The 22,113-nt window shown below is 52.7% G+C and overlaps 1 protein-coding gene across 1 annotated transcript; it reads right to left on the bottom strand.

Moving 5' to 3' along the window:
* Positions 1 to 9,008: 9,008 nt before the first annotated feature.
* On the bottom strand, positions 9,009 to 22,113 carry SLC25A14 (solute carrier family 25 member 14). Its single transcript, XM_077826403.1, has 9 exons — positions 21,783 to 22,113; positions 20,433 to 20,580; positions 19,260 to 19,354; positions 17,588 to 17,673; positions 16,673 to 16,768; positions 14,039 to 14,163; positions 12,793 to 12,928; positions 12,138 to 12,218; positions 9,009 to 10,617 (listed from the first exon to the last, which is right to left on the bottom strand). Exons 1-9 carry the CDS (start codon positions 21,844 to 21,846, stop codon positions 10,576 to 10,578), a joined length of 873 nt encoding a protein of 290 aa, XP_077682529.1. The 5' UTR covers positions 21,847 to 22,113; the 3' UTR covers positions 9,009 to 10,575.

The raw sequence follows: 22,113 nt of genomic DNA, 5'->3' as shown, positions 1-22,113 counted from the left end.
TTGCAGCCTCTGTTCCAACTGGTGGCAAGGCCTGGATCCAGCTCAGGATAATAACCTGTTCAAGCTGATGGCATGAATGCAATTCTCACTTTGAAGCCAGGAGACAGATACAGGGCATGAGACACAGTGGAGGGTTGTCGCCCTGAGAAGGCAGCAGCATGCCTTGCAAAGGCACTCATGGCACAATGGAGACAATTGATGCAGGTTTAATAGCTGTGGAATCGCCCTATGCTGGCCAGTGGGTCTGGAGTAGGGCCAAAAGCACAGTGCGGTGGGACTACACTGTCACGCAGCCCTGGGATGGCCAGCAGCGGCTCCAGAACTGCTGTGTGAGAAAGACCACCTTCCTGGAGCTGTGAGAGGAGCTTGCCTTGGCACCTTCACAGCCAGGACATGCAATGAGAGACACCCTACCAGTCCAGAGGCAGGTTGCTATTGCCATCTGGAGGCTGCTGACGGTCAGTGACTAACCAGTCTGATGCTGACAAGTCAGCAGCCAGTGCTGTGGTGGGGAGGTTTATATGGCAATTATTGCTGCAGTTCACCCACAGATGGTTCAGGTTGCTGATGTCCCCAGAGTAATTGTGGGTGTAGAGAGCAGTCTCCCCACTACCCCCAATCCCAACCCCAAAGTGCACATGGACACAGGCACCAGAAAGGACAGTACTCATTCATAATGCAGGTCTTGGCTGCGGGAGGGTCACGGACACCAAAATGTGAGGCACCGGCAGGGTCCAACATACCAGAGCATTCTGGAGATCCAGCATTTTCAAAGTGGGACAAACTGAACTTTATTCCCACCCAACAATATGGATCTCAATGGGGTGTCTGTGCATAATGTGATTTTGGGAGCCCCACCCTTCTCCACTACCCTGGGGCATGCAGCCCACCTTGATGTGAGCACAGCTGGCAGAAGATAAATGCACAGGGCAGATGTAGGGTGGAGGTGGAATGTGCATTTGGCTGACAGGTGGGATGGTGCTGCCTGCACCCTCATTTGGACACCAGTGCATATAATGCCATGTGGGTTAGTGGAGCCTGCAGTGCGCCAGGGGAAGGGGAGGGCTTTGGCAGGGAGTGGATCAATGCCTGTGCTGGTTTACAAGCGCGCCTCAGATTGCTGGGTCTGGGTCCAGCAGAGCTAGAGAAGTGAGACCTGTCTGCCCCTGATATCTATACTTGGGGCTAGGTTGGCTTAACAGTGCTGCACAGGGGTGTGGATTTTTCACACCAGGGAGCGAGGTAGCTGGGTTGACCTAGCTTTTCAATAGAGACCAGGCTGGAGTGGCTGGAGATTCCTATAGTTTGAGTCGTGGATGAAAATTTTATTGGGGCGGGGGGTAATGGAAAGTATTTGTGGGGGGAAATAGACATGTGACAGCTTCCTGGGAGAAGAGGGATATTAGGGAATGGGGGAATTAGGGGAGGGGGTTTGGGGCTGCAGCGAGGAGAGGGGGTTATGGGGAGGGGGATAAATGGGGATGGGTGGTAGATAGGGTGACCACATAGCAAATGTGAAAAATTGGGAGTTGCAGGGTAATAGGCACCTATATAAGACAAAGCCCCAAATATCGGCACTGTCCCTCTACAATCGAGACATCTGGGTCACCCTAGTGGTAGATGAGGGATTGAGGGCTCAGATGTTAGAATCATAGAATCATAGAATATCAGGGTTGGAAGGGACCTCAGGAGGTCATCTAGTCCAACCCCCTGCTCAAAGCAGGACCAATCCCCAACTAAACCATACCAGCCAGGGCTTTGTCAAGCCTGACCTTAAAAACTTCTAAGGAAGGAGATTCTACCACCTCCCTAGGTAACGCATTCCAGTGTTTCACCACCCTCCTAGTGACGAAGTTTTTCCTAATATCCAACCTAAACCTCCCCCACTGCAACTTGGGACCATTACTCCTTGTCCTGTCCTCTTCTACCACTGAGAATAGTCTAAAACCATCCTCTCTGGAACCACCTCTCAGGTAGTTGAAAGCAGCTATCAAATCCCCCCTCATTCTTCTCTTCTGCAGACTAAACAATCCCAGTTCCCTCAACCTCTCCTCATAAGTCATGTGTTCCAGACCCCTAATCATTTTTGTTGCCCTTCGCTGGACTCTCTCCAATTTATCCACATCCTTCTTGTAGTGTGGGGCCCAAAACTGGACACAGTACTCCAGATGAGGCCTCACCAATGTCGAATAGAGGGGAACGATCACTTCCCTCGATCTGCTCGCTATGCCCCTACTTATACATCCCAAAATGCCATTGGCCTTCTTGGCAACAAGGGCACACTCTGACTCATATCCAGCTTCTCGTTCACTGTCACCCCTAGGTCCTTTTCCACAGAACTGCTGCCTAGCCATTCGGTCCCTAGTCTGTAGCTGTGCATTGGGTTCTTCCGTCCTAAGTGCAGGACCCTGCACTTATCCTTATTGAACCTCATCAGATTTCTTTTGGCCCAATCCTCCAATTTGTCTAGGTCCTTCTGTATCCTATCCCTGCCCTCCAGCATATCTACCACTCCTCCCAGTTTAGTATCATCCGCAAATTTGCTGAGAGTGCAATCCACACCATCCTCCAGATCATTTATGAAGATATTGAACAAAACCGGTCCCAGGACCGACCCCTGGGGCACTCCACTTGACACCGGCTGCCAACTAGACATGGAGCCATTGATCACTACCCGTTGAGCCCGACAATCTAGCCAACTTTCTACCCACCTTATAGTGCATTCATCCAGACCGTACTTCTTTAACTTGCTGACAAGAATACTGTGGGAGACCGTGTCAAAAGCTTTGCTAAAGTCAAGAAACAATACATCCACTGCTTTCCCTTCATCCACAGAACCAGTAATCTCATCATAGAAGGCGATTAGATTAGTCAGGCATGACCTTCCCTTGGTGAATCCATGCTGACTGTTCCTGATCACTTTCCTCTCATGTAAGTGCTTCAGGATTGATTCCTTGAGGACCTGCTCCATGATTTTTCCGGGGACTGAGGTGAGGCTGACTGGCCTGTAGTTCCCAGGATCCTCCTTCTTCCCTTTTTTAAAGATTGGCACTACATTAGCCTTTTTCCAGTCATCCGGGACTTCCCCGGTTCGCCACGAGTTTTCAAAGATAATGGCCAATGGCTCTGCAAACACAGCCGCCAATTCCTTTAGCACTCTCGGATGCAACTCATCCGGCCCCATGGACTTGTGCACGTCCAGCTTTTCTAAATAGTCCCTAACCACCTCTTTCTCCACAGAGGGCTGGCCATCTACTCCCCATGTTGTGATGCCCAGCGCAGCAGTCTGGGAGCTGTCCTTGTTAGTGAAGACAGAGGCAAAAAAAGCATTGAGCACATTAGCTTTTTCCACATCCTCTGTCACTAGGTTGCCTCCCTTATTCAGTAAAGGGCCCACATTTTCCTTGGCTTTCTTCTTGTTGCCAACATACCTGAAGAAACCATTCTTGTTACTCTTGACATCTCTCGCTAGCTGCAGCTCCAGGTGCGATTTGGCCCTCCTGATTTCATTCTTACATGCCCGAGCAATATTTTTATACTCTTCCCTGGTCATATGTCCAACCTTCCACTTCTTGTGAGCTTCTTTTTTATGTTTAAGATCCACTAGGATTTCACCGTTAAGCCAAGCTGGTCGCCTGCCATATTTACTATGCTTTCGACTCATCAGGATGGTTTGTCCCTGTAACCTCAACAGGGATTCCTTGAAATACAGCCAGCTCTCCTGGACTCCTTTCCCCTTCATGTTAGTCCCCCAGGGGATCCTACCCATCCGTTCCCTGAGGGAGTCGAAGTCTGCTTTCCTGAAGTCCAGGGTCCGTATCCTGCTGCTTACCTTTCTTCCCTGTGTCAGGATCCTGAACTCAACCAACTCATGGTCACTGCCTCCCAGATTCCCGTCCACTTTTGCTTCCCCCACTAATTCTTCCCTGTTTGTGAGCAGCAGGTCAAGAAAAGCTCCCCCCCTAGTCGGCTCGTCTAGCACTTGCACCAGGAAATTGTCCCCTACGCTTTCCAAAAACTTCCTGGATTGTCTATGCACCGCTGTATTGCTCTCCCAGCAGATATCAGGAAAATTAAAGTCACCCATGAGAACCAGGGCGTGCGATCTAGTAGCTTCTGTGAGTTGCCGGAAGAAAGCCTCATCCACCTCATCCCCCTGGGCCGGTGGTCTGTAGCAGATTCCCACCACTACATCACTCTTGTTGCTCACACTTCTAAACTTAATCCAGAGACACTCAGGTTTTTCTGCAGTTTTGTACCGGAGCTCTGAGCAGTCATACTGCTCCCTTACATACAGTGCAACTCCCCCACCTTTTCTGCCCTGCCTGTCCTTCCTGAACAGTACATCCATGACAGTACTCCAGTCATGTGAGTTATCCCACCAAGTCTCTGTTATTCCAACCACGTCATAATTCCTTGACATCACCAGGACCTCCAGTTCTCCCTGCTTGTTTCCAAGGCTTTGTGCATGGGAAGTATGGCAATTAGGGGGAATGCAAGGGTGGAATACTGGGGGTGAAGGTGGAGTGAGTAGCAGGGGGACTGGGAGAGAATGGGACAGAAGCACCTCTCAGCCTCAAATTCCCCCTTCCCAGGTGTGTGCCCAGAGCTGGGTGGGGAGGGGTGTCTTGCCCCTGTAGAGGCCTCTCTCCCTTATGTGAGCTGAGATATACAGACCTTGATCCTCTGGGGTGTCAGAGCACCTTTTGCCACCCCCATGTTTGCCAGGATCTGGGGGTCCATACCAATCTACAGGGGTTGGACGCCCCTCTCTCTTGTAAGACAGATTCGGGGCGGGAGGACTGGCTCTTTTGTGAGGCCCCCTCCCTGCCCCCATGTGAGCCAGGATCTGGGCAAGTCCTGCCCCTTTGGGTGGGGAGCTGAGAACAGACACACTTCATGCATATCAGTAGGCTGTAAAGCACTCTGGAGCTGGAAGGGAACACACTGAGATCAATGGAGCAGTTCACACATCTCAGAGCTATTATTTCGTCTCCCTGGGGTGTTCTCATTCAGCTGAGACCCTCACATTGAAATGGGTGGGCCACTTCCCACCCCTCAGCCTCCGATGCTGCAGATGGAAGCGTTTCCCTCCGTTGTCCCTCTGTCTCAGTTTAAAGCAGAGGTGGGCAAGCTACGGCCCGAGGGCCACATTCAGATTGCGGGACCCTCCTGCCTGGCCCCTGAGCTCCTGGACGGAGAGACTTGTCCCCCGCCCCGCCCCCTCTGTTCCCCCTCCCCCACAGCCACGCCGCCATGCAGGCAACGGGGCTGTGCGCTCCTGCCGCTTTGAGCCGCATGGTAAGGGGGTGGCAGCACGCATGCGGCAGTGGGGGAGTTGGGTACGGGGTCCCAGGGGGCAGTCAGGGGACAGGGAGCAGGGGGAGGTTACGGGCGGGTGGTCCCGGGGCACAGTCATGAGACAGGGGGGTTGGATGGGGTGGAGGTTCTGGGGCGGTCAGGGGTCGGGGAGCAGGGGGGTTGGATAGGGCGTGGGAGTTCTGGGGGCCCTGTTGGGGAGGTTGATAGGGGCCAGGGGTCAGTCAGGGGACAGGGAGCAGGGAGGGTCCCAAGGGGAGAGGTTTGGGGCGGGGTGTCCTGGCAGGGGGCAGTCAGGGGACAAGGAGCAGGAGGGGTTGGATGGTTTCAGGGGCTCTGAGGGGGGCAGTCAGGGGGCAGGAAGTGGGAGAGGGCAGATAGGGGGCAGGGGCCAGGCTGTTTGGGGGGCACAGCCTTCCCTACCTGGCCTTCCATACCCCATTTTGCACCCCAATGTGGCCCTCTGGACAAAAAGTTTGCCCACCCGTGATTTAAAGGATGCTTGCAAGTGCTTGAAACGCCTCCTGCTTCCACAGATTTTCTTGAATCCTGCTGTGCCTTGCAAAGAGTGCAGAGTACAGTTAGTGACTCAAATTTGGGGTCATTTGAGCCACAGGTTCCTAAGATATAAGTCCTGAAAACACAGCCATTTTTCAAAACGTTGCTAGGTGTATGTTTTGATTTCTGTGTGTGGAATGAGAGATTAACCTATTGCTGTAATGGAAGTCAAAAGGGGCTCAATTTTCACCACAGGTGGTGCCTGGCACCTCCTAAGGCTTTGAGGGACCCAAACCCTGAAGGACATTTAACTTGTAGTCTGGAAGGATTACAGCGCATATGCACCATTAGAGAAAAAAAAACATAACAGGGTTTCTATGCAGGTTTCTATTAGCGACAGGGAACGTGCTGATGCCAATGCCCCAGGAAACACTAGAAGCTGCTGCTTCTAGTCGGAGCCTTTGTCCACTTGTGCAGTAAAGATACAATACCTCACGCTAGGAGTTGTTTAATGTCTTAATTTTATGGGGAGATTTCCTGTGGACACAGCAGAATCAGCAGCAGCTGGTCTAATATTTGGCAGAGGGAGTGAGAAGGAGCCAGAGGCCTGCATGTTCCATATCTCAGGTGATTTATCTCACTGGCACTGCCATAAACTCCACCCTCAAACCCTTGTGAAACTCGAGCAGCAACACCATGTCTTGCTGTAATGCAGCTGTCCTTCACAGATGAGTTGGGGTGTGGGTGGCAGCAATGGCAACAGAAATGTTGGTGAACTGGGAGGTAGGAAGGTGTGGGCTGCTGTGGTCCCAGCTAATATGGGGGAGTTGGCTGTCTGGGTATGCAAATAGCTGGATATGTGATGTACAAATGCCTAAATGACTAACTCCTATCACCAACATATATTTTCCTGATTAAAAAAAGAACCTAGGCAATTCAATGGCAAATTGCTCCATTAACTCAGAGTTATGGCAGCTCGGTGGTAGTTGTCCCCTTGCACAATGTTGAGTAAAGCAAAAAACAAACTTCTGAAACCAGAAATGCAGTTTAGGTTGCCCATGCAACCTTAATAGACATGTTGCAGCACTGCTGAAAGAGAGTTAATACACACACTTTTATTCTGCCAACCCCACAGTGACTGAAATGTACAAGCTCTTCGCCTCCTTTCCCAACCCTGTCACTCTCATGCACAGGATTCCATCTAACACTATTAAAAGACCAAAAAAAAAAGAAGAAAAAAAAAAGGCAAGGGTGTCCACACCACCTTCCCTCTATTCCCCAAGAGATGGTAGTAGCCAGTGGAAATTATTTGGATACACTGCCTATGCAATCAGAGCGTTAGGTGGACCTATACGGTGGTTGGGGATGCTTCATAAAGGTATGTTTGGGATTTGAGGACGCGTGTGGATTACTTTGAGGTTGTGGCAGAGCTGTGATTATGAGATCTGCTTTTCACTCTCTGATGTGTGTGACAAGGGGAATTGTTGTATGCGCACCTTCAGGGTGCAGCATCTATCAGATCTTTGCAGGACTGGGTACGTTTTACAGTTAGCAGGGCACAACGGTTTATGGGCCGATGTGGTCTTTAACTCTATGCAGCTATGAAAGGGAAGCAAAAAAGTGATGTAGGCCCAACTTTTTCCCCTTTGAGCATCACCTTTACAATTCAGTTTAAATCTGAATGAGCCAGTAGAAGTCACAAGCTTGGGGGTCTTAGGATAGGTCTACACTGGAATCAGAGACAACAGCATTGCTGCAGCTGGCCTGCGTCAACTGACACAGGCTCATAGGCAGAGCTAAAAATTGCTGTGTAGATTTTGGGGCTCAGGCTAGAAATTGAGCTCTGGGAGCCAGCAAGAGGTCCCAGAGGTCTGTCTCCAACCCAAGCCCAAATGTCTACACAGCAATTTTACTGCCCCACAGCCCTAGCCCCACAAGCCTGAGTCAGCTGAACGAGGCGTTTAATTGCTGTATAGACAGACGTACCCAGTGAATCCCGTGCAAGTGGCCGCAGTATGCAAATAAAAGACACAGCTTTCTTGGGGAAATGCTGCAGGATTGGCTTTCCTCCCCCACAGCATAAAGATTTGACAGCCAACTCCTACCCTCACTGATGTCTGTGCAGACCTGTTGTCCTTGAGGGGTATGCTAAGGTGCAACTGACCACGACTTATTGAACCAGGCTCTGAGGGCCTTCAAGGAATCAGAACATCTTACTTTTGACACCACGAGCAGATCCACCGATACACACACAATATCTGCTTAAGGAGGGAGAACCATTTTCAGTGAACCACACTTTGCAGCTACCAGAACTAGGAAGCAATGATCAAATTTGCTACAAGAATATGTACAGCTCTCCTAGATTTATGCAGGTTTACTGAACCACAGGGAGTGAAAATCCCATGTCCTTTCGATATTCCCGATCTGCCCCAGCCCGGATGTTTTGAGCATGGAGATCTTCCACATTATTCTGCTCTGCTTTGTCTCAAGTGCTTTCTTGCCAGTATTTCAGAATGACTCGGTGTTAAAGGCAGCACAATATAGCACAGTGGTGCCCAAACTTTTCCAGTTATCTCCCCCACACACACACACCCTCCTCCCCATTACTGCACAGTTGACTCAGCAGAGAAACTCAGGATGATAGCAGAACTGGGGATGGAGAGGAGCTGGGGCTAGAGGGGGAGCTGGTATGGGGATAGACAGAGAACGAGGGCAGACCTGGGCTGGGGGCAAAGTGGAGCTGTAGCTGGGCTAAGAGCTGGTCTGGGGGGCAGAGCGGCACTCCCTCCCCCTGCCCAGGGTGGGATGGCCCAGGCCCCACCACAGCCCCCCCCCCCCCCCAATGTTCCTCCATGCTCCCTTAGGGAGGCACACCTCACAATTTAGGGACCACTTATCTAGTAGGTAAAGCAGCAGACAGGGAGTCAGGAGTCTCAGGTTCCATGCCTGACATTCCTAGAGTCATACTGTATGTGTCTGGGCAAAACTCCAGGCATTCTGGGCCTGTTTCCCAAGTTAAAGGGGGGCTAGGGCCCTTCACCACAAGGTGCTATAAAAAGTGCAACGTATATTCTAAGAAAATCGGACATTGCAGCTGCACTAAATGGTTGCTCCTTTTCCTCTCCAGGGGCAGAGACAGGCCATCTGCTGTGGGAATCACACTCACACAAAAGCAACAGACAAACCCAGACAACCCTGTCAATAAATAGTTTAATGAGGTTACAGGTCTGCAGGAAAACATGGCCGCCTCCACTCCAGCTCCATCTTCTGTCCCGCCCATCAGGCAGGGTGCAGCAATGCGCACAAGCCCAACCAACACATACCACACCTGTACTGCAAGGCCACCGCACCACACTGGTCTTCACAGAAGACACCGCTTCATGCCCAGACACTGGTACAGTCAGGGGCGGCAGGTTTGTATAATTTCTGGTGGTGCCCAGAACCCGCCCCTGCCCAAACTCCACCCCCCACCTGCCCAAGGCTCTGGGAGGGAGTTTGGGTGGGAGGAGGTCTGGGGTGCAGGCCCTAGGCTGGGGCAGGGGACTGGGATGCAGGCTCTGGGAGGGAGTGCAGAGGTAGGGGGTGCAGGGGTGAGGGCCGTGGGAAGGGCTCAGGGTGAGAGTAGGAGTGTGGGGGGTGAGGGCTCTGTCTGGGGCTGGGGGTTTGGGGTGTTAGAGAGGCTCAGGGCTGGGGCAGAGGGTTGGCGTGCAGGGGGATGAGGGCTCTGACTGGGACTGGGGATAAGGTGTTTGGGGTGTTGGAGGGGCTCAGGGCTAGGGTAGAGGGTTGAGGGTGTGTGGGGGGTTGAAAGCTCTGGCTGGGGGTTTGGGCTCTGGGGTGGGGCAGGGCTGGGGATGAGTCTGGGGTGCAGGCAGGCTGCTCCGGGACAGGGGCCAGAGAGGAGGACTCCCCCCAGCCCTTTCCCTGCCAGCAGCAGCGAGCTCTGGGGGAGGAGCCCCCCTTTCCCACCCCTCAAGCAGCACACTCACCCCCACCACTGTCACTGCACATGCTCCTAGGGCTCCTCTCAGGTCCAGAAATCTCCCTTGCCTCCCCCATGGTGGGTGCTGGGGGCTGCTGCATGTGCCTCCTCCCCTCCTGCTGCCCTTCACTGTAGCCTCACTGGGGGTGAGGGATGGGGCTGCCTCCTTGCCCAGCATGGGGCAGGAGCAGTGACTGTGAGCAGGGTGGCCCCCTGTGCTGGTGGAGGGTCCCGCCGGAAAAGGGAAGGGTCTGAGGTGGAAGGGCAAGCTGAGTCAGTCTGCCCTGGCAATCAAGATAGGGGGTACTAGGACCCTGTGGCAGCAGCTGCTGCAGGGACGCAGAGCTGCTCAGAAGAGGCACCCAGGGAGGTGCATGGGGGCAGCAAGCGGGGGCCGAGGGACACTTGCGGGGAGGTGCGTGAGGGCGGCAAGTGCGCCGGGCAAGGGGGCACCCAGCCCCAAATATTGGTGGAGCTGGGCCCCTGGGCTCTGAATATTGCTGGTGCCAAGGCACTACGTGGAGATATAACTCGCTGCCCCTGGGTACAGTTAATACTTCCCCTAGAACACACAACCTCTTCCTCCGACCTCCGCTCCGCTGCAGGCAGGACGTGCTCCAAGGACCAGACGTTCAGTGGACTGCGGGTCCCAATCCACGCATGCCAAGACATCAAGACACAGGGAGGTGAAATGAGTGAAAAAGGGGGCAGCAACTTCAGGCTGCTCATTCCCAACTGCACGTCTTGGAGGCTGTGCCCGTGGATTGGAGGCAGCCCTAGAATGGAAGTCGCTTCAACTGCTCATATGTGATAAAAAACTGGGGGGCATGTCAAGGAATGGGGCCAATGTGCTCGTGCAGCCCTCCCACCCCACACAGGCTCCTGAGCGCTCCAGTTGCTGCTGACCAAAGCCCACATGCAGCAGGAAAGCCAGAGCAGCTCCACCCTCACAGCCAGCATGGAAATCATCACGGAGCTCCAGTGTCAGTCACTCCAAGGAGCTCCCTGGCACTCCACACAGGACCACGTCCTGCAGCTGTCTCAGAGAGATCCTACAGGTGGCAGCTGCAGACAACTCCCTGGGGCCAGGGCTTGCTGGGGCATTCTGAGAAGCCACTGAGGAGGAAACTGCACTGAGACTTTCAGCTTTACTGGTCATGGTTGGTAAACAAACTGCTGTGGCTGACTCTTATTTTGGCAGCTATGTCTGAATGGAGTAGGGCTAGCCCCAGCAGGTAGGAGTTTGTACTCTAGAGCAGTGCTACTCAAAGTGGTGGTTCGCAGACCGGGGCCCGCTTGCGAGCCATCGGCTGCCCGTCTGCGCGCACATTGGGAAAAAAAATTCCCGGTCCCCCACATCAGATTGCTTGAGAAGCACTGCTCTACAGTACACTTGCCGGAACAGGTTAGTCCTGTTGGCCCCATTCCTTGCCACATGCCCACAGAAGGACAGAAAATCTGCAAGACAGTCTGGCGGAATTTCTCCTACAGTAGTGTGAGGGGTTACCACAATACAGCTAAACGCCCACACATGGCAAGGCCACACTACCACTTCCAAGAGGAAAATATCGCCAGAAGCCTTCCTTTAGGGGGCACTACAGCTAGAAGCAGCCTGCACATGGGGAGGGGGAGTGGTCAAACCCTATGGAAGCCCAGCAGAGGGAAGTCTCTAACCCTCTCAAACAGCTGGGACAGGATAGAGGGCTCACTCAGGGCTCAGCTGGCCACCTCTGCCTCTCCAGTATATGTGCTTTCCACACTGGGAGGACACATTTTTCAGAAAAGTAAAAAAGGGTCCAATACAAGGCTTGAGGTACAGGATAACTGCAAACAGTGCCTGTTCCGATCACCTGTCCTATGCATCCCAAGGCTTTCCCCAGACTTCATCCCAAAAACAGGGGCCTGCCCAGAGACTGCCAGCCCCAAAGGGCTCAGAGCAGATATGGGGACCCTCAAACCAAGCAGCTCACTGTAATGAAGGTTTCCTTACAATTATGAAGCCACAGCAGAACTCCCTGCTCTGGCGACACAAGTGGGACATAGGACTAGCCACTCAGCAGACTACATTAGAAGCTACAATGCACCCCCTGCTGGTTTCTTGGCCATGCAGTAGGCTGCAGCTGCGTTGTATCCTGCACGATCACTGCCCATGAAGGGCAGCGAGTACATCTGAGTGTGCCATTGCAGGGAAGACAGAGCCATGACTTGACTTGGTTAATGGGGCTAATGGTACCTGACTAGAGCAAGAACCCTGTCTGCTTTGTGTAGTTCTTTCTGTCCTGGACTTTCTCCTGCTAGCCGCACCCACACTGTCACCCAGTCACTCTTTCAAGGATACAATGATATTCCAAGGGCCAAGCCGAAGCCAGTTGGGCCAGAACCCTTTATAGAGTGCAAAGAAGCCCTCACTCTTCCATGTCTGGAGAAGAGAGAGACAGAGTGACCACGAGATGCTCCCCAAGTGCACTATGAAACAGGGTGGTTTCCGCTAAAATAACTCCAGTAGCGTCCTAGTTGCTCTTGCCTATTCCTGAAGAGACAGACTTGGTCTCCCCTCCCTACATACAATGTAGCACCCTTCAGCACAGAACAACTCCAGTCTAACTGGCTGGTGCAAGGCAAGATGTTCTTCTCAAAGCTCTGCTCTTGGAATTAGTTTGGGGCAGTTCTCTGGCCTATGTTATACAGGGGGTCAGACTAGAGGATGCAATGGTCCCTTCTGGCCTTGGAATCTATGAATAAGATCTTGGGCTGTCCCTGCTCTGACTGTCTCTCCCCCAACTCCCAAAGTCCCATCTCACAGGAGCAGGGCCAGGGGGCAGCTCCTCAAGTCCATGTTTAGTGCACTGCAAGACACTCCTGGAGAAGAATGCTCCATAGCTGGTGCCTTTTGCTGCGAGGATCAGAGTCACATGTGACATCATATCCGGCTCAGGCTCAACTGGGCCCTGATGGCTGTAACCCCACTTGCCCAACACTATCTGGCTTCTTACCTTTACTAGACCATCCAGTGTGCCTTTGTAGAGCTCCACAGTTCCCACTATTGCCCTCTGGTTCATCATCCGTGTTCGCACCACGTCCACTGGGTTGGAGGCGATGGCTCCGGCCAGCCCACATGTAAAACTGGAACTAAATGCATCAAAGCATTAGAGGCTGCTCCGGGCCCAGGCTGGTGACATGCCTCACACACATCCGAGGGCACAGGGAGAGCGCTCTCCACGAGAGCATAGTGCAGCTAACTTTTTTTGCTCCATCTGTTCTCATGCTGTCTGTTGCCATTCAGAAACCCATGGTGCAGACAAGATGCACATGCCATCACTCCGGCAGGAGGAGCACATTCATCATTGCAATCATCTCCTAAATCCAAGCCCCAGAGGTTGTAATCCCCCATGGGGCTTGGGGAGATTTCAAGCCTCTCCTAAATCTGGACTCAGGGACAAGCTGCAGTTTCTTGCCATGACGCATTGAGATCCGCCAAGGGCTGTGGCACTGCAGTCACGGCAGGTGGTTTTTGGAAGCCTGCAGGGGCTGAATTCAAGGACTGGGTGCAGGGCTGGTATTGGGGATGCTTCCTCAGAGTGAGTGCTGCAAGAGCAGAAGACCAACACTGAGAATGGCAGCGGGAGTAGAGCAAGGCAAAGGCAACCGTCTTACTACTCCCCTCCCTTGTCCTTGCTCTCACTGTATCCTGCTGAACTCCTCCCTTCAGCCATGTGGTGCAAACTCAGCGGTTGCCCCACAGCACCCCCAGCTAAGAAACCCTGACAAAAGAATCATCTCACTGAACCACTCTGCAGCAACAGCCTAGAATCAGAAGCCAGGGCAGGGGAGGAATGGGGAATAAAGTAGCTAGGAATGCAGCAGCTCATGTCACATGCTCTACAGAATTCCTGTTCCCAACCTCCTTCACCTCTCCTCCTGTAAGTCCCACTGGATTCTAGCTGGGAGACCTGCACCACATGCCACCCTACTGCCCACATGCCAGGCAGCTGAACTGCTGTGGAACTGCTCTCTGTAGACCCCCAAGAAGTGGATGCCACTGCAGAGCTGCAGTCCTTGCCCCCTCAGTAGGATCTAGCCAAGCTGCTGACATTGCATTCAGCATAATCAGGAACTGGTCAAGGGTTAACCCCACAGGCTGCACTGCATAATTACATCCTGCCCTTCTCCAGCATGTCTGACTGGCAACGTCTACCCCCACTGGATCCAAAGAGAGCAGAGGGGATTGCAGATACTCACACGAAGTGGGCAAAGATTGTATCCCCCACGAACCCTGAGAGGATCAGGTGCTTCTTGGTGATGTCGTAAACTGGCAGCTCCACTCCAACCACAATGGCAGCTCTCTGCGCCGTGGGGACTACACCCTACCAAACACAAGCACTCAATTTACCACTGGAGGCAGAGCCCCATTCCTCCTAGACACTGTGAAAAGCCCTCCCACGGCAGTCAGCCCTGCAGCCCATGACCATGCCTTCTGGCTGCCTCCCCTAGTTCACCAGCTGCACTTGCCCTTGGATAAGGGAAGCCCACTGTCTCTTGGTTTTACTTCCAGAGCCCTCCTCCCTTTGGGCATGACTCCCCATCCTGGTGTTAGAGAGTTATGCTCCCTCCACCCTGACATCACTTCACTAACAACATGAACTGTGTGTCCTGCCACTCTGTACCCTGGCCTGTAGCCTGGCTTGATCAGGCTCCTCACCTGCCCCCAGAGACCCCAGCTGAAGCCCTTAAATCATTCAACTTCTCCCACCGTGCAGCACCTAACAAAACTAGAAGCCAGCATAGATTAACCAGAAACAAGATGCAGTTATGCAGGGGCCACATCCTCCCTGTCAGCATGGCAAGGAGCTGCTAGGACCCCAGTCTCTTTTGCACCACAGCCTATGATCTAGGAGTCCAACCTGGCAGAAGGTTGCTCTGGCCTGAGAACAGATTACAAAACAGCTGAAGGAAACAAGAGTAAGTTAGAAAGAGCCACCTGAACTGACTGCGAAGCAACCCTCAAGGAGGCCAAACAGGTGACCCATTTCCACAACAACAGATGAGAAATTCCTGGGTCAGAGAAAAACCATGGGCAATGGACTGGAGAAGGAGATAGGACAGTGATGGCTGCCCCTTCTGGGCACTGTAGAGAAGTGTAAGGACATTAATGTCCTGGATGCCACACTCTCACCCGAAGGAAAACCCTTTGGCCTGCAGATGCTGGGGGAATTCTTCAGTACATCCAGCTGGCAAACAGGCCAATGAGAAGATATGGCCTTCAGACCACACCAATCCGCAGTGACCTGAGGGAGGTTGATTTAAGAATCCCATTGCCCGTCCCTCAAGAGCTGTTTCATGTCTATCCTCTTCCCTATCTTCTTCAGCTTCTGTGTAACTATTTCCAAACTTGGTCAGCTCCAGCATTAATTCACCTCCACACTACCATTGCTACAATCAGTATGACAGGCTGAGGCTTCACAAGCAGGCTCACCTCAGCATGAAGGAGAGGTGGCAGGAGGGGGCCAGGGCATGCCAGCTTTTAGACTAAGAGAGTGAGCTGGGGCCAGGGCTAGCACGCACCCACTTGTGACTGACCTGACTGTGTACTGTATCCTGCCTGCAGCACGTGTCCGTGAGACAGATGTTTTCCTTTCTTTTCTATCCTCTCTTCCCCTCTCGTGTGCGTTTGTCTAGAGAGCAGGAATAATCTTAACAGTAACCGCTGAGGCAAAACCAGCAGCGGAGATACTCCTTACCCTGCCCCTCCCTTCCAGCCCAGGAGGCTCTGGAGTAAGCGAGAGATTTAGGGACAAGTATCTTCCCTCTGAAGGACTGTACTGAATACAAGGCAGAGATAAAGGGGAATGCTCCATTTGGGAAAGCCATCTGACTTGGGAATCCCAGTACTGGAGCTCTCTCCAGTTTGGGTTTGCTGGTTCAAGCTCATGGAAGGATTTCTATGGCGAGGTCACTATAGTAAAAGCAGGCCAAAGCGTCTTACCACAAACCCCAAGCAGTGCGGCTAACTCCTTAATGCACTAACAGTAACAAGTGGGCTCTAAAGCATATTAGCACCTTTAAGCTCAAGATCCTGTCTTCCCAATCCACCCTTCCACCAGTCACCAGGAAGCTGCCATCCTGCTGTCATTCATACACACACAGGGCAGATTCCAGGCAACAAGGGATAGGGGGGTCTCAGGCTGGACACAAGGCAGAGCTGAGGCTGGTGCAGAACATTAACTGTGGATTTTCTCGCCTTTAAACAACTTGTGTCTTTAAATTGAAGTGTTCTGGTGAGGACATTCAAGGGAAAAACTCGCTGACATTGAGAACTCCTCCCCTGACAGCGTACTCAGCCTCAGGCTTCTGTGAGGATGCCACAAGCTATTCTGCTGAGCTCTGCAGACTCTTCCTCACTAACCTCACAAGGGTGTTCAAAACCCACTGAGAGATACCTAGGCTGAGTCACTCTTCAAGAGGTGAGCTAGGGGGAGGAACAAGGAGTCCTGCAGGCAGAAGCCAACTGCTGGACCCTGCTCTGCCGGTTAACTATTCTGCAGCTGAACATTCCGGGAAAGGGGCAGGTTTTGGAAGACTGGACTCTGAGCATGAGGGGACCTGTCCCATTCACATCCTGCTTGTGTTCCAATCCAACACATACACAGAGTGACCTTAGCCACAGTTTCTCCATGGACAGCAGACAAAACAGCAAGCCTGCTCCTGTCCTTGGCCCGGTCACTCTCCAGATGCTTCACTTACGCCAACGGATAGCAGCACACCGGGATCAGAAGGTGAACTCATCACCTGGCTTTAGTCAGAAAATGGCAGTTAAGGAAGCAGTTTACTATTCTGCTGCCTGAGTAGAAAGGACTCTCAGCAGTGGGTACTTACCCTCCAGAGCCCCCGCGTGCCTTCCTGCTGGTAGATATCAATGAAGCTGCCAATCATGCCCCCCTGGAATAAGCTGCCTTGAGCCTGCATTCGAATCTGAAAAGAGGGGACAGATTCCATCAGGCAGCAGTGGCTGCCAAGCAGAGTTATGTTAACATACAGATTCAGCTCCCACCTAGGACGGGAGAAATAGCCAAGTATAGCGGAGTAACATCCAACTGCCCAGTGGAAGAGTTATTCAGCCGCCAGGAAAGTGCATTTGGAGGAATGGCTAGCAGGTCGCAGCACCATGAAAGTGACAATAGACTGGAGAGGGCAGGACCTTATAGGACTAGCTAATGGATCTCAGTGCTCAGAGGTCAGACAAAGAACAAAGCAAGGGAGGCAATTTTTTTTTTTTTAAACAGAGGCTGAGCCCCATGTGAATTCAATCAAGAGAGACTCCCCCAGATGAGGCCCCCTAGACCTAGCACCAGGACAAAGAATAGGCCAGGCTGGGCTCTGCTGTCAATCTGCAGGACTGGAGTAACAGGGGGCTACAGATCAGAATGGAGGTGCATCACCAAAGCTGTGGGTAGTGGCCATGGGGAGAAGGCTTGTGGCATGCCTGACTACTGGCCAGCACTCTTAATCCTTTGCACAGTTCACCCAGTGCTGGGGCTCCAGAGCATCTTTCACCACAGAGCTCAGCAGCTGCATTTTCCACCTCCTTCCTGCACCGGGCTGTGGCTCCCTCATATTACCTCTCTCCTTCACTCCCCCAACCAAGGTAGTGCTTTCTTTCTACACCCAAGCCAAAGCCTGGCAAGTGGCTTGGAGGGCAATCCGCTCCAGCTGGAAGAAAGGAAAGAATCAGCTTAATCGTATCAGGACCTGGCCCATCAGGGACGGTCCCTCAAAACAGGCACCTCTTACCTTCAGCACATCTGTCGGGTTGGCCAGCGTGGACGAGATCACCCCTGAAACCACTCCACAGATCATGTTGATTAGCAGCGTCTCATCTGCAATTAGGCAGGGGGAAAGAAGGTCAGAGCCCAGAGATGGTGATTCAGGGACCTACCAGAGAAACTGAAAAGCTTTGGGAAGAAAAGGATGGAAAAGTCCAGCTGCCAATGCAGAGAGCGAAGCTGTGGGGTGCAGAGACTAACCAATTACTGTAAGCTGTTGGCAAACCTGTCCCCTAGCTGCCAGGGCCCAAAGGCAGTGGCAGGGATTTTGGGGCTTCAGCAGTATTCTGCAGAGGAGAAGGCAGTCTCTGAACTCAGAGCCTGGCAGAGAGAGAGAGAAGCAGATTGCCAAGCACTTCATTTCTAGACATAATTATCTGTAATTTCAACCTCCCCGATGGCACTGTGAGCTGATTTCATGGGCACTGGGTTTGCAAATGATTTTTTGGGTCATCCAGTGCTGCAGAGCTTTGAGCTGGAATCCTTAGCAGCTGAATCCGAAACAGAGGACAGAGACTGGACAGCCCAGACAGAGTGGGTTAGGAGCAATTAGTTCAGAAGGAAAAGCCTCCAGGCCCAGAGTTAGAGCAGTGGTTATGCTGGGAAAGGGCAATGGTACTGACCGCAGCACTCTCCAGAGGAGACCAGGCCACTGGCAGCCCCAGCCCTGCAGGGAAACAAACATTTAGAACACAGTACCAAGCTGGAAGTGCTGCAGCAGCAAATGGAAACAGACAACTTGTGACCCAATTCACATTCCATGGAGTCAGATGCAAGGAAGGACCATCACTTGTGAGTTAGGGCAGCACCTGGGACTGCATTCTATCCCAGGCTTGCTGCATGGCTGTGGCAAGTCCTTCCTCATCAGCAACTCAGGGGCCCACCTCTTGAGGTGGCAACTGCGAATCAAATCCATCAGGGTTTGTCAAATGCTCAGAGCTCCTTGAGAGAAACTGCACTGGATTTTTATTGCTTCAGGATGCAGGTGGGGAGAATGGAATCCTGTGGCCTGCCCCAAAGCAGCCAGGAAAGCACATCTCAGGACTGTTCACACATGCCCAGCTCTGGAGGAAGGGAGAAGGCACGGAACTAAGGGGACGATAAGCTCTGAGCAAAAGCAATAGCACTGGGGCTCAAAGCCTCTGGAATGGAGATGGGAAAGGTTAGTTAACCAAGCCTTAAACTGCTGCTGCACAGGGCAGTCCCTGGGGTCGGGACTGTGGGAGTGGGGGCTTTGTCCTGAAGGCAGCTGGGAAACTGGAATGATAAATAAGAATCAGATACTTTGAGGAAGGCGAGGTGCTATCCAGGCCTCAATGCTGCAACGGCAAAATGGGAATAATCCTTCCTTTCCCCACCCTTTTTTCTGTTTAGATGGGAAGCACTTGGAGGCAGGGCCTGCCTCTCAAGTGAGTCCGAGCGGCAACCAGCACCATTGGGACCTCTATCAGCTATCCCCAGTGTTGGGACAGCAGGAAATGGAACACAACTCAGCTTCTTTAGGATTCAGCAGCTGGGCCGGGTAGAGAAGGGAAAGAACTGAGAAATGGAATGGGTGAGGGGCTGGCCTCAAGATTTCATACTGTGCCATTTGTGACAGTTCCAGAGACATCTCAACATGACGCTTCACTGACACTGACCTTCTAAGCGATCTACAAACAGCCGCTTCAGGCTCTGGTAAATGCCAATCTTTATGGTGCCATAAGATGCCTGTCTCAGCAATGCAGGAGCAATCCTGCAAGGACAAACAAACACAAGATCTGGTTACGCACTGCAAGGCCCACCAGCACCACTGTGCCCCTGGAGGCTCCAGCACAGCTCACGCGCCTCAGACACAAGCTCATGTAACACACACACCTGTTGTGGGCTCCCATGCACCTGACAGGCACAGTTCAGCAAGGGAGCCCAGCATCACAATACCTCCATGGATTCTGAGAACAGGCCAAGACTGGAACAGCAGAGGATACTGTATGGTAAGGGATAAGCCCTTCAGCAGGGTGAGTTCATACAGACCCTGCCTGCACTGCGAGTGGCTCATGGCAGAATTACTAGTTCAAAGCTTATTGGGTGCCAAACTCAACCCGTCCGAACATGAAGAAAAGGAGAAGCCTGGACCTAGCTTGTCCACATTCTAGTGCCTGACACATAACTGTTTTGAAGGGGCTTGTACAAGACACTCAACAAGGAGACAGAGTTACCCCCTACTTCTCCACCTTTATGTCACTGTTATACGCAGAGCAGCTCCCAAGAAGTGATCAGCTATCACACCCACATGCCTAACACGAATGAGAGAGCAAAGTGCTGTCTGAGAAGTACAACTTTGCACAATATCTTGGCATGGCATAGGGATGGACTGGCAACACATCTCCAAAGGAGCCAGACCCAAATATGTTTAGACTATAGCAGCCAAGCAGTCTTTTGGAGAAGGAGCAAAGAGGATGGCCTGCCTCCCTCCCCCTCTCCTCTGAGACTTCCTGGGTCTTTATTTGGATATTTCAGACCCATATATCATCTTGGGACACTGACCAAACATACCAGCCACTGGAGAGTCCAAGGACTAGAAAGAGTTCCACCTAGACTTGCAGCGACAGGCCGTGTTCCCAGGCTTTTTAACAAACATCAGTCGAACATTCAGTCGAAAAGATGTGGCGGTGGCTCAGTGTGAGAAAAGGGAAAGCACATGGCCACAGGTCAGACTGTAGCCCTCTCCCCGAAGGGTGCAGCAGGACAATATGCATGGGGTAGGAGACTCTGCACACATAAGATATCAAGCAGAGAGCCTTTTGCTGGGAAAAGGAGGCATGAGACCTTACCCAGAATAGAGAGCCAGAATCCCCTCCTCCTTGTAGATTCGGAACAAGGCATGGAACATGCCCCGGTACTTGATCTCTCGGAAGCGAGCATCAATGCTTTGACCTTGTACTTGGAGGCGCGTTTTGGTGAGGTCCACAGGAAAGGTCCCTACAAATGGAGAAAGGCTCCAGTCAGGCTGCAGTCCCTGCAAGGTGATGGGGAACAGGGTCCCAGGAAACAGACTAGCACCCTCAAGAGTACAACCACCAGTCAGGTCTCCGGCACCCACAGGGCTCAAATAAGTCTCTTACGTTAAAGAGCTCAAACAGACTGAACAGAGTAAAGTCGCACAAAGAGGCTGCCTCCCATCCCACCTCCTTTGTGTCCCTGGGACAAGGACAGGCACTTTATACTAAAAGACCACAACCAATCATTGTGATGGTCAGACTGGCTTCCTGCACAACACCAGCCAGACAATTTCACCCAGTGATTTTTGTGTTGAAACTAACAATCTGTGGGTAAACTAGAGCAGATCTTTTTAGAAAGAGAGATCCAGCCTTGACTGAAAGACTGTGGTATGGAATTCATCTTTGGAAAGTTGGCCCTATGGCTAATTATGTTTACTGTAAAAATGTGCCCCTCAATTCCAGTCCAAGTTTATCTAGCTTTCAGACACTAGAGCAGGGGTAGGCAACCTATGGGATGCACGCCAAAGGCAGCATGCAAGCTGATTTTCAGTGGCAATCACACTGCCTGGGTCCTGGCCACCGGTCCAGGGGGCTCTGCATTTTAATTTAAATTTTAAATGAAGCTTCTTAAACATTTTAGAAACCTTATTTACTTTACATACAACACTAGTTTAGTTATATATTATAAACTTATAGAAAGAGACCTTCTAAAAACATCAACATGTATTACTGGCATGCGAAACCTTAAATTAGAGTGAATAAATGAAGACTCCGCAGGCCACTTCTGAAAGGTTGCTGACCCCTGCACTAACTCTGCCTTTGCCTGCTATGACCCAGAGCTCTCTGCTGCCAAAAATCTCCCCACACGTGGTGCGTGTGGTGCCCCGATGGTCTCGGGGCGAGCTACAGAGATCCTGCTCCTGCAGGCGGCGCGGGAAGGAAGGTTTGCCAGATCAGGCTCAGGTCGGTCTTGCAGCTCCTCTCTGCGAACCCATCGCCACGCCCCTGGTCCGCTCACACTCCCCCCGCGGCGCGGCGCGGCCCGGGGAGCCCAGCTCAGCGCCTCGCCCGCCGTTGCCCCGAGCCCTTCCAGCGGGGCCAGGCTGCCGGGAGGGGCGCAACTCCCCGCCCCCGGCCACAGGCCCGCGGGGTACAGCGCAGGGGCGCGGCCGCGCGCCTCACCGAACTCGGCCACCAGCGAGGCCAGCCCGCCGTAGACGAAGGGTTTCCAGTTCAGCGCGGACATCGCATGGCGGAGCGGGGCCCGGGCCGGGCCGGACACGGGACTTCACGTCACGGCGGCGCGCGCCGGAAACGGACCGGTGACCGGCTGAGGAGGACAGACTCGGCGCGGCGATGGACGCGGGGGGTGGGGTTCCCGCGAGAGAGGCTAGGGGCGGGACTACGGCGTCCTTCGGTCGCGCCTTCTTTACGCACAGCCGCGCGAGCGATGACGCCGGGCAGTGACGTGAGCGACCGCTAGCCAGAGATCAGCGGCGTCGGGCTTGTTGTC

This window comes from Eretmochelys imbricata, chromosome 9 (assembly GCF_965152235.1).
Source record: "Eretmochelys imbricata isolate rEreImb1 chromosome 9, rEreImb1.hap1, whole genome shotgun sequence".
Lineage (NCBI taxonomy): Eukaryota > Metazoa > Chordata > Testudines > Cheloniidae > Eretmochelys > Eretmochelys imbricata.
The sequence above is the reverse complement of the archived record's forward strand: the minus strand, read 5'-3'. Positions and strand labels throughout refer to the sequence as shown.